This window comes from Capronia epimyces (assembly GCF_000585565.1).
Source record: "Capronia epimyces CBS 606.96 chromosome Unknown aczIQ-supercont1.10, whole genome shotgun sequence".
NCBI classification, from domain to species: domain Eukaryota; kingdom Fungi; phylum Ascomycota; class Eurotiomycetes; order Chaetothyriales; family Herpotrichiellaceae; genus Capronia; species Capronia epimyces.
In genome coordinates this window covers 681502-693389 of record NW_006912913.1, presented here as the reverse complement: position 1 = coordinate 693389, position 11888 = coordinate 681502, and the positions used below count along the sequence as shown (strand labels likewise).

General features: G+C 53.2%; 4 protein-coding genes across 4 annotated transcripts; 2 read left to right on the top strand and 2 right to left on the bottom strand.

Annotated features, from left to right (window-relative positions):
* Positions 1-1608: 1608 nt before the first annotated feature.
* Positions 1609-1836, top strand: A1O3_09800 (uncharacterized protein; the record flags this gene model as incomplete). Its single annotated transcript, XM_007739893.1, has 1 exon — positions 1609-1836. A coding segment is annotated over one exon (228 nt), but the record flags the coding sequence as incomplete, so codon positions are not given.
* A 1404-nt stretch (positions 1837-3240) lies between these two features.
* A1O3_09799 (uncharacterized protein) lies at positions 3241-5021 on the bottom strand (the record flags this gene model as incomplete). The annotated part of the gene is made up of 2 exons (XM_007739892.1): positions 3241-4435; positions 4543-5021. 2 exons carry the CDS (start codon positions 5019-5021, stop codon positions 3241-3243), a joined length of 1674 nt encoding a protein of 557 aa, XP_007738082.1.
* Positions 5022-7401: 2380 nt separating this feature from the next.
* On the top strand, positions 7402-8540 carry A1O3_09798 (uncharacterized protein; the record flags this gene model as incomplete). The annotated part of the gene is made up of 2 exons (XM_007739891.1): positions 7402-7665; positions 7740-8540. 2 exons carry the CDS (start codon positions 7402-7404, stop codon positions 8538-8540), a joined length of 1065 nt encoding a protein of 354 aa, XP_007738081.1.
* Positions 8541-8907: 367 nt separating this feature from the next.
* Positions 8908-11147, bottom strand: A1O3_09797 (uncharacterized protein; the record flags this gene model as incomplete). The annotated part of the gene is made up of 4 exons (XM_007739890.1): positions 8908-10017; positions 10164-10218; positions 10431-10768; positions 11079-11147. The coding sequence occupies 4 exons, from the start codon at positions 11145-11147 to the stop codon at positions 8908-8910; spliced, it is 1572 nt and encodes a 523-aa protein (XP_007738080.1).
* Between the last annotated feature and the right edge of the window lie 741 nt (positions 11148-11888).

The window sequence follows — 11888 nt, the reverse complement described above, 5'->3', positions numbered from 1 at the left end:
GTTTCTAGCCAGCCACGAGCAAGGGGAGGGAGAGGGAGACAGTGATCGGCCACAGGTACGGATGTGGATTATGGGTGTAGTTGTGATTTTTGTGGTCTGTCGACCCCTTGATACAATACATGATTGTCTCCTATGTTATAGTTGAGAACTGTTCTTTCTCTAGTGTAAAGAAAAGAAAGAAGAAAAGAAGAAAGGGAACAAAAGGAGGGGATTAAAGGGAATCAGGATCAGGATCAGGATCAGCTTGGACGAGATGAGACTCTTGATGAAGAGAAAGTACGAGCTACATATTGTATATCTGACTTGGTGTCTGTCTATCCTCTACCTCGATCCTCGATCCTCTATCCTTCAACTATGGTGTTTCGTACCATTAGTGGAATTACTCATGCAGGATACTGGGTATGAAAAAGGGGTACTGCCCTAGTATGGTATTGGCATCGTCTTAAGTCTAGTTTGGAGGCTGGCTAGCTATAGTCAAGTCTGCTGGTCGTCGTCGTGGTGGTCGTGGTCGTGTAGTAGTACTAAGTACCTACTCTCTCTGTACAGAGTATATCCATATCAGCAATATATTCTGAATACGGAGTACAATAACATCCCATGGCTGGACTAGACTAGACAGGACAACCTGCACTCTACACTCTATACTATATTGTATCCTGCATCCTGTATTCTATATCCTGTACCGTGTATCCTGTATCCAGTATTAAGTATCGATATCCATATATAGGTACATGTCATGTTAGGATGGAATACCGTACGGTAGTACCGGTAGTATAGTACGGAGTACAGCACGGAGTACAGATTAGGTACCTAATATACCTTATGTATGTGCCGTACCTCGTGAACCAGCAAACTTGAACTCGGCGCCGGCCCGATGCCGGCTACAGTGCCTAATAGCTGATTACTATATATACGGATACTACGGAGTACACGGAGTATACAGCAACCAACCTTAATCGCACCCCACCACTACATACTCCTACTCAGATTCTGTCTCTGTCTCTGACTCCGTCTTACTTCTAACTCTTCCTACTCCTTAGCCTCCGTCGACCTATTTGATATTCAATGTCCATCGTCCATCATCTATCATCTACCTTCAGCACTTCTTGACTACCATCACCATCACCATCACCACCACCACCATCACAATGCCAATCTATCACGTCGGTGAGTATTTATCCGTCCACCCGAAGCTGCTGGTCGAACTTGCACTACAGTATATGATGACAGTACATGATTTGATTTGATTTGACCCCAATGCCTTTGATTACCGTCTCCCTTGTTCAACATTACCGTCTCCCAATCTTCAATTGTTACCGTCTCCCTTATATTCAGTATTACCGTCTTCCCCACGGTCAATGGTTACCGTCTCCCCCACGTTCAATATCACCATCTCCCTCATGTTCAATATCACCGTCTTCCTCATGTTCAATGGGTACCGTCTCCCTCGTTCAACGGTTACCGTCCTCCTCCTCCTCCTCCTCCTCTTCCCCTTCCTCTTCCCCTTCCTCTTCCCTTCCTCAGCGTTACCGTCTTCCTCTTCCTCTTCTTCTCCTCTTCCTCTCCTCTTCCTCAACATTACCGAACGATCTGTCTAACAACCCCCCAACAGTCCTCTTCAAATTAAAGCCTGGCGTCACGCCCGCCCAGCTGGCCGATTGGACGACATCCGCCAAAGCCATGGTCGGCCAGATCCCAGGCCTGATCAAGCTCGAAGCCAACCCGCCGCTAGCTTCGACCGCGCACCGCAGCCAGGGCTACAATATGGGGTTGGTGGCCGTGTTGGAAAAGGCGGCTGATGTGCAGGTCTATGCTGACCATCCTGCTCACGTGGCGTACGTTTTTATTTTACTTTTATTCTTATCCTTGTTCGGTTCTTGTTCTTATTTTTGGTTTCATCCTTATTGGGTTCTTGTTCTTATTTTTGCTTTTATTCTTATTGGGTTCTTGTTCTTATTTTTGTTTTTGTTCTTGTTGGGTTCTAATGTTGTTTTCTGCCTTACTTACTGCAAATATCTCACCCCCGTTTGTTTTACAAATATGTCCCTCCCTTTTTTTACTATAAACCTCTCCCTCCCGTTTTTTACTTACTGCAAATTTCTCCTCCGGCACCGCCCGCCCGTCCGGCAGCTCCATCGCCACCGCCATCTACAGCACCATCCTGTCCAGTCGCGTCAAGCACATCTATTCTGTCCAGTCGCTCAAGCACATCTATCCTGTCCAGTCGCTCAAGCACATCTTACCCGGCATGGTCGCCAAAGCCCCTCCCGCTGGGTCTGCCCACCGCAAGCCTCGGCCCTCCTCCCGTTTTCCTATCTTCAAATTGGTTGTTCTGTTGACTAGCCTCCCGTTCTTTCTATCTTCAAGTTGGTTGTTCTGTTGACTGCCTAAACTGACCTGACCTGACTGAGTAACTAACTGCGTGGAACAGCGTCTCCAAGTATCGAGAAGAGCTGTGTACGGACACGCTGGCTTATGATTTGGAATACTCGGAATAGAATACCAACACAATACCAACACCAACACCAATACCAACACCAATACCAATACCAACACCAATACCAACACCAATACCAACACCAATACCAACACCAATACCAACACTAATACCAACACAACACCAATACCAACACTAATACCAACACAACACCAATACCAACACTACAGAACAGAACAGAGCAGAACCAAGATCCAACCAAAGAGATCCGATCCAGATCCAGTTCCAGTTCTAGAACAAAAATAGGAATATGAATGAAAATAGGATTGGAATTGAATTGAGTAGAAGTAGGAGTAGAAATAGAAATACTAGAGTAGAGAAAGAAAAAAAGGTCTGGTTCGTGTGCATTTTCATTTTCATTTCATTCCATTTCAATGGCGACTCGTCGCCGTCATCACTATCGTTACAAGTAGTGGCCAATGGCAAAGCCATAGCCGCATGCTTATCTGGGTTTTTTGGTTTTTGGTTTTTGTTTTTTGTTTATTTTTCGAGATGAGCGACTGCCTTGGCCTCGTACAAGGGCGCGATTGAGACCGAGACTGAGACCGAGATTGGACTTGACTCGACCTCAAGGTTGGATCGAAGTGCGGCACTTGACTGGACTAGACCTCAAGATTAGATCGAAGTGCGACGGTCATCGGTTTGTTGCTCAACCTCAAGATTGGATCCAAGTACGGCACTCGACTGGACTCGACCTCAAGGTCAGATCGAAGTACGACGGTCGTCGGTTTTATTGCTCAACCTCAAGATTCGATCGAAGTGCGACGGTCGTCGGTTTTGTTGCGCTTCAAGCCAGCCAATTGCAGCATCTCGGTCCAAAAGCCAATGGGGGGCGAGACAAAAGTGGCCTCGTAGGCATCAACAATAGGAGCCTCCCACACCAAATCGGCGTCTTCGGGACGGACGAAGCGGGTCTTCTTGATGAGCTTCCAGCCGACGAAGAGGAGCGGGGCGACAATGACCATGGTGTAGAAGGAGAAGAAGGTGCCGACGTCCCAGGGGGTGAAGGCGGAGTAGCCGTAGAAAATGACGACGAGGGTCATGCCAGTCAGGCCGATCCAGCCGCAATACGGCTGAAACCAACCGGTGTAGGGGAGCGTGCGGCGGTCGAGGCCCTGGACCTTGCAGGCGCGGTAGAAGCACAGGTAGGTGACGCACATGACGATGAAGTCGATGATGCCGCCGGCGGTGATCAGGTTGACCAGCCAGGTCAGCACGGTGGAGGAGCCGCTGGAGACCTGCAGGAACGACAGCAGCGGGAACAGCATGACGACGCAGAAGGCCCAGATGGGCACGCCGCGCCGCGTGACCGTGGTCAGGAACTTGGGCGCCCGGCCCTCCAGCGCCAGTCCGTACAGGCTGCGCGTCGAACAGTACGTGTACGTGTTGCCCGCGGAGAAGATGCTGGTCAACATCAGCGCGTTGGTGATGTGCGGCATCACGCTGACTCCCAGGTTCTCCATCGCGATCACGTACGGCGACGCCGCCGCCGTGCCGCCGCCGGATTTGGTGCCGCTGACGATCCCCACCAGCGTCGGGTCGTTGTACGGCACGATGATGCCGACGCACAGCGCGCCCAGGATGAAGAACAGCCCAAACCGCCAGTAGACCGTCTTGAACGCGTTCTTGATGTAGATCCGCGGCCGTTTCGCCTCCGCCGCCACCATCGCGATGTATTCCGGCCCCACGACCGTGAACGAGGCCGACCACAGCGCCGCCAGGAACCCTTCGAACCGGCCGAGGGAGCCTGTCGTGTGGTGTTCGGCCATCGGGCCCGGGTTGCGCCAGTACCGGAACCCATACGCGTCGTGCTGCGGGTTGCCGCCCACCATGGTGATGAAGGTGAAGAAGAACAACATGATGATCAGGATCACCTTGCCGCCGGAGAGCCAAAACTCGGCTTCCCCGTACGCTCGCACAGCTAGGATGTTCAGAAGTCTAGGATCACACAAGAGTTTAGTTTGAGGTCGCCCGGGCCAAAAAAGAGAGAGAGATGGGAATGGAAAAAACACAGTGCACGGGAAGTCGCTTTGGATGGTTCTCACGCGTAGAGCACGATGCAAATAGCGCATATGGCACCCGTGGGGATGGCGTCCGTCCAGAATGACACCACCAGATTCAGCGCGGTGATCTCGAACGGGATCAGCAGCGCTTCGTAGAAGAAAAAGTTCCATCCGGCCATGAAGCCGAACGCGTCGTCCACCCATTTGCCCGCCAGCCGAATGAAGCCGCCGGAAACGGGCTGCAGCACAATCATCTCGGCGATGCAGTTGTTGACTGTTCCCAGCAGACAGCTGTAGATCGTGTACGCGAGGAACAGGCTGAGCGGGCCTCCTTTGGCCAGCCCACCGCCGATACTCACAAACAGCGCGGTGCCAATGGAGCCCCCGATGGCAATCAGCTGGATTTGGCGATTGTTGAGCCGCCGTTGCAGTTTGTCCGCGTTGTCAGACACCGTTCCAGGCTGGATTTCGGCCGAGCCGCGGGCCTCGCCGTCGACATATTTCAATTCTTTGTCGCTCATGGCTGTCGTGTCAGGGAAGGCGTCGATGGTTGCTTTGGGGTTGGGGACGGGTCTGGGTAGGAGCAGAGGCCGGGGCTGGCTACGCTACCTATATACGTAGCCAGGGTTTCCTTCCACTTCGCCTCTCGGGCTTGGAAGTCTTGATCCAGGATTTCATCGGGTCGGTGCAGTGGTAAGTGGTACCCATCCACTCGAGCACGCGACAATGACAATGGCCCGGCACCTTCGCCAATCAAGCCACGGACCAGAAGGCACGGGAGAGCTAGCCTGACGCAGATCTTCCAGATGGCGAATGAAAAGCTGGACGAAAAGACTCTTCACCCCCGCATTAAATGCTGGATCGCTTTTCATCTGGGTCCCTGGGTTGCAAAGGTACCGGGCCAAGCTAGCGAGGTTACCTTTGGGGGCCTTGTCCAAGTAGACCAGCGGGTCGGTCGCTTTTCACAGGAGGGCCGTTCCCATGGCAGGGTGGATCAAGATGTAACTAAGCAAGCCACCACCGTAACACTTGGTTTGTGTCAAAGAGGCACTAGACTCGATCGAGGTATGATGGAGCTCCTCCTTGTTTGCTTTTTTCGTAAGGCAGAGCGAGCGCTCGGAACAAGATCTGATGGCGTGATGTCCGGGCCGGGGATCATCATCATCCAGCCTTGGCCATTGGAATAGGATCCCGGTGCACAGGGTAAAGAAGGGCAAAATGATCCCTGGGATGCACGGCCGCGCCACCTGTCGAAGCCTCTGGTCGTGGTCTTGGTCTTGGTCTTGGTCTTGGTCTTGTCTTGAGGTCTGGAAGTCTTGAGGTCGACTTGCTGCTCGGGACCAAAGGAACAGAATTTTCCCCTGTGTCTCCAGACCCCGGGACCCTGCCTGATCCTGATCATGACGGTGCCGGGCGCTCCATCACTCCTCACTCCATCACTCCATATACGTCTGGTGGCGGCGAATGGCAGTCGAGCTTGGCGGCGTGTTTGCCCACGCTACTACTCCGTAGTATGGCAAACCTGTTTCCTCTACCTCCCCGTAGTTCTGTCTTACGTAAATGGCGTGCGCAAGGGATTTGAGATTTTCGTCGGCCGGCTGCGAGCGAACTGCCCGTGCGTAGAAAATAGAAAATGATAATTGCGGGTTGCGGCATCCGAGTGACCAGGAGGATGGCAGCTGATGGGCAACTCTGGGCAACTCTGGGTCACTCTTGGTCAGCAGGATTCGAATCTTCGTTCAGAGTTGACTGACCATTCTTCTGTGTCACGTGACTCGCCCGAACTCCTTCGCCTCTGGAACTAATGCTCCGCCGTAGAGCTACCTGATCGCGGCTTCACGGAGTAGGTTCCATGCGCCACTCCGAATCCGTCGTGCGAATGCCGTGGTGCTGGTTGCATGCCCGGCACAGCATGGAAGGAGTGAGAATGAGCATGAGCTTGAGAATCAGCATCAGCAGTAGGTGAGTCGGGCGAAAGGCCGGTTCAAATTGGCGGCGTATCAGCCGAGGGTTCGATTGTCCGAAAAGAGGCATGTCTTCCGCTACAAGCTAAATGGCCATCCTGGACCTTCCCGAAACCTGGGGCTTGAATCCAGGGGCAGGCCAGGCGAGGCAAGGCAATCTCCAGGGTTCTAGGGGATGCAACATTGCGGAGGTCAAGTACGGGGAAACTCACCGTTCCGCACTTCTTTGCGCGGCGAGACAGCATCTCGTCATGCCTACAGATGGTGAGTCGCTCCCCAGGCAGCACAACACACAAATTCTCAACCGGAGGGGGCGATGATAAGCAAATCACAGTCGGATATCTAGGGTCAACCGAATGGGAAACAATCAAGAGTGACCCGTGAACATGAACAGCCAACTCCTAGTCCATCCATGTTCCCTTACAACGTGGTAGCCTTGCCCACCAGGCCCAACTCTGTCTTGACTCTCTCCCTCAGCTCTCTTCTGCCTCTCGGCATCATGGTGACGCCGCCGGTGGTCTCGCTTAAGCCCCAAGTTTTGCCTATCTGCGTCTCTCCCTGGCCAGCCTGGCATCGCGGCAGTGTGTCAGTCTGAGTCCATTGGGGCGGCGCTGGTGGATGCCAAATCAACCGACTGGAAATGGCCTTTGGCATCCGGAGACTTGGAGATTGAAGGTAGATGAAGGGAACCGTGTAGAAAGCTGTGATATCGTCAGAAGATGGCAGACTTGACCTTGTCGCCTCAGCCTCGTCACGTGATAAGGCTCTCACAGCTCGGTCTGACGTCATTGTTGTCCCTGTCTGGTCGCGGATTGCCAACCTGCTTCAAGTTACACGATGCCTTTATTCATTGTTCCCATCTCAGTCGTCCCTGAGGAGTTCCATCCCGAGACTCCTCCTGCGCATACTTCATGTGCTACGATTCTATGTCAAGATCATGGGCCGCCGTGATGACAACATTTCTCGGTCCATCATCCTCGCCATTCTCCAAGACGACAAGGCTGAGGGCGGCTTCCGGATTTGGCGTCTATTTCGCAAGTTCTTTGCACTCTACCGGCTCGTACTCGCCCGGTTACGGCCGGAGCTGTTCCAGAATCTACGGAACAAAACATGGAAGATATCAGAGGAAGACTATAAGGGCAGCTTCGGGGGGGGCAGCGAGTCGTTGATCCCACAGGGCGACATGGGGTATTCGGGATCGGTGTGTTGTATTGGCCCAGCCGAATCGCCACACATCTTAGACACCAAACTGACTGACGCATCCTCCACTCCCAGACATTCTTCACCACCGCGGACAACAAGTACCTGATCAAGTCCGTCCCCCGCCGGTTCGAGCACACGTTCTTCCGTGATGACCTGCTGGAGCCCTACGTCTCGCACATGGAATCGCACCGGGAATCCCTCTTGGTACACATCACAGATTTCCTTGCCTGGCGGCACCGCAGCCTCGGCGGTCTGTTGGGGTTTGTCCCCAACTACCATCTCGTCATGGAGAACCTCCTGTACGGCCAGGAACATGATTCCAGCTGGCAGGCCTTCGACTTGAAACCCATGTCGTACTTCTTCCCCGAGAGAGATATTGCCGGCGGAAGACTTGCTTCGCAGGCGACCAAATCCAAGCTTGCTGACGAGTTCCACGACAAATTGCGGCTCAACCGAACTCAAGCAGATATGTTTTTCAAGACTCTTGAAGCCGACACCGAGCTTCTCGTGAAACATAACGCAGTCGACTACAGTCTGATGCTAGTGAGGATCCCTCGAGCGTCGTCGTATACTCGCGAGGGCGATGCTTCCGACCCATTCCAAGACCCGCAACCACTGGACTGGCGAGAAGGCGTGCCATCACAGGACAACAAATGGCTGTTTCGCGCCGTCATTCTCGACTTTTTCTGGGCCAAGCACAAGGTCCGAGCCAAAGCTATGACGCTGCTGGTCGACATGTGGAATCTCGTCGATCGCAAGGGCCCCATGAGCATCACCACCACGGCTCCCGAGTATCGCGGCAGGTTTCTCGACATGTGTAGGAGCATCGTTCAAGTCGAAGATGACCTGGCCCCGGAGGAGTCTGCATCGTGACTGATTGCTGCGCTCGAAGCGGATCTTCTGTACAATAGAGGGCGGCGTCCTTGGTGTTTGTTGCCCTACTCACCCTAATATGTGCGTTGACGGTTTGTGCTGTTATTGAAGACGCGCAGGGTGATATATGCCCTGCAGATGGCTAACGCATTATGTCCCTTGCATAGGTCCAAGTTGAGAAAGAGGATGTCAATATTATAAGAGTGGAAATTGCAAATGAGGGTATACTGCTACTAACGCAGAAGCATTGAGCCATTAGTTCAGCCTTGTCATGATTCCCTCCACTCTTGTACAGTTGCGAGATACTAATGTCGCTGAGCTTTCATATTCCGTGCAGTGTTGCGGTCATCCTTCACCTCACCCTTTATTAACAAGTCGAGTATATGTCCCTCAGGAACCTTTCGCCTTGGATTTTTTCTTTACCTGTCATGGTACTGTCGCCGATATCACTGGGACTGGAGCCTTTTCTAGCTTTGGCCACCACGGTTGCTTCAACTTTGCCGGCTTGTGTATCTGCATCCGTCTGATGTGCTTCGAGACCCGACATGGTTGGCTTGGCTTTCCAGCTGCGTTCAGGTTCGGGTTGTCTGATTATAGCTGCTAGGCCACTGCTAGTCCCTGTCCCTGTCCCTGTTGACGGTGATAGGCTAGGTTTGGTCGTTTCGGTCCTTCTGGCCTGGTTGCCGCCGCCACCATTTGCGGACTCACACATATCGGCAGGCCTCAAGCCTCCGTGGTAAGGTTTCTTGAATTTCCCCTCCTGCCAGTCTTTGAGTCTGAAGGTCCAGGCGCCCATTGTCTCTGCCGGTCGGAGCGTGCGGCCGATCTTGCGAGCCAACTCAGCAGCGACGGGATCGGGGTGAGACCCCACCTCATAAAACAGGCTGTGCCAGTCGTGTCCATCGCGATCCCGTTTCCGCATCTCTCGCTGGCCGCTCTCGAGTCTTGACTTGGCATCCGCAGCGCCTTGCATGTCTCCTCGTTCCAGGGCCTCTCGAACTCCGCGCCACGCAACCCGCGATTCCCATGGATCCTGGTCGGGAAGAGGGTCGACCGTGAGCGGGGTGGTGGTGGAAGATCGAACGTCAAATGTTTCGACATGGACTCCTTTTCGCGCATCGTGGATGCTGAACGACCTGTCCCAGTGGCCACTGACGGTGTACAAGGGCGTTTGATCCTGGTCGTCGTCGCGGTATACCTTGGCCTCGAAGCCGTGTTTCTTGTCGTCCCACCCGGTCAACCAGCCTTTCCCGCCAAACTCGATCGTCGACATATACCCGCTCGTGCTCGGGATGTGGTACGTCCCCTGCAGTTCTGGGTACAGGCTGCCGGTCAAGATGCCCTTGACCTTGACGTTGGGTAATGGGATCAGGTATGTCTCGTCGTGTCGGGCGAGGTGGAGCGTGGCGTGACCCAGTTGGCGAATGGTCATACTGCCCCCGCTAAAACCGATTTCCTGACGGGTGTAGCCCTCGGCCTGGGAATGAAATTTGGTAAGCTAAGTACGGGATTCGAGTTCTTGATAAGTTAAGCATGGGATTCTTGTTCTGGTCGAGATGGAGCTGGACCGGCTGTCTTGCATTGCAACAGCTGGGCGACCATGCCTGCCCGATTTGGACTCACCGACACTCCGTGGTCTTCGTTCCATACGCGACATGCCGTCACTGGTGGGTGATGACTGTCAAAGACTTCGACATTAGCACACGCCTCATGAAATAGGCGGGAGATAACACGACATCTAGCTAGAGAGCTGCAACCCACCAATTACCACCATCAACACCACCACCACCAACACCACCAGATGATGAACATCGCCCCTAGAATGCATATACACCACACCGAGAAACGTTGACCACGTCAAGATTTGACAGGGATGGACCCAACACTCACCTGACCTGCTCGCTCACCAGCCTCGTAGTGCCGGTGCCGGTTCCAGTGGCGCCATGATCGGACCAAGTGGCCAAAAACACTTCGCCCAGGAAGGCATTGAGGGGTTTCTTGACGCCGTCGTGGGCCGGGCGGCCCGTATACTGCTGGTTGCGGAGGGCGGAGAGGAACCATCTCGCCACCAGCACGGCGCGTTCGGCCGGATCGTCCGACGAAGCTGGAGCGATGAACACGGAGGGCCTTTCGGCCCAGTACGCGGGGAGCTCGACTGCCGATTTCGTGTCGAGCACGAACGGCGGTGCGGTGATGGTTGATAGATCGCCGCGGATGGTGGCAATGGACTGTTAGTGAATGTGTCAACAATTCTTTCATGTCAATTGGTTTTGGGTTTCAAGCCCTCATCGAAACCGAAGCCGAACCCAAATCGAATACTGATTCTGAGCTGAAATGGCCTTTGGACCAATTGGGACGAAACATGGGCCATCGTTGAAGCTGAGGCTAAAGGTGGAAACTGAGGTTGAAGCTAAAGGTGGAAACTGACTCTGGCAGAAACGAAACGAAACCATCTTATGTTCACACAAGAACAAACCGCGGCTTGATTTCAGGGGAGCGTCTAGGAAAGCATATGGGTGGCAGAGAGGATGTACATACTGCTACAAAGTCCTTCCATTTCGACCGCGAGCTGACGCTCGGGGTGGAGGTGGAGGTGTGGTCAGGCATGACTCGTGTTCTCGTATGATTACAGTAGTACAGTCCGTCCTGTGTTCTACCACCTGTAGATAGGGTAATGGTGGTCGTAGTGGTAGTAGTGGTAGTGGTGGTAGTGGTAGTGGTTGATCCGATCTTGAAATATCTACCTATGTATACTATACTATACCTTGGTACAGTGACTGTGATAGTGCCAGTGCCAGTGAGACGCAATACGCCATAGTTAGAATCAAGATATGGTGGTCTCAAGATAGCCAGGTACGGGTATGACCTGTGTCGCGGACAGGGGTTGTGATCCAGAACGGGCTCATGCATGATATCATGACCTTGTACTGTCGAGTCCTCTGTATAGCTAGCTAGCTACTGTGGAAATTCAGGGACTAACACTAGGAAGTGATGATTCATTCTATTCAATTGTACATGTCATACATATGCCTGGACTGCGCCTGGCCTGTCAAGCACACCATCATCATAATAGGTGGTTCAGTTCTCATGGCGTTCCAAGTAAGCAGGGTCACCGCGCCCGGGTCAATATCCGTAGACTACCTAATTAATGCGTCGGAGCCGTCACCCGTCCGAGAGCATAAAATGATGAGTTTGAGCGAGCGTCTGAAGGGCCACACTGGTTTCGTGAAGGAGGATTCTAGCTCGCAGTTCGCCCTGTTCAGCTCTTTCCAACATACGCAGGGCCAGTGGCATTTGAAATGGCCCGGGAAACTCGCGGTCGCAGAGTGTGACTCCGAATCCAAAAAC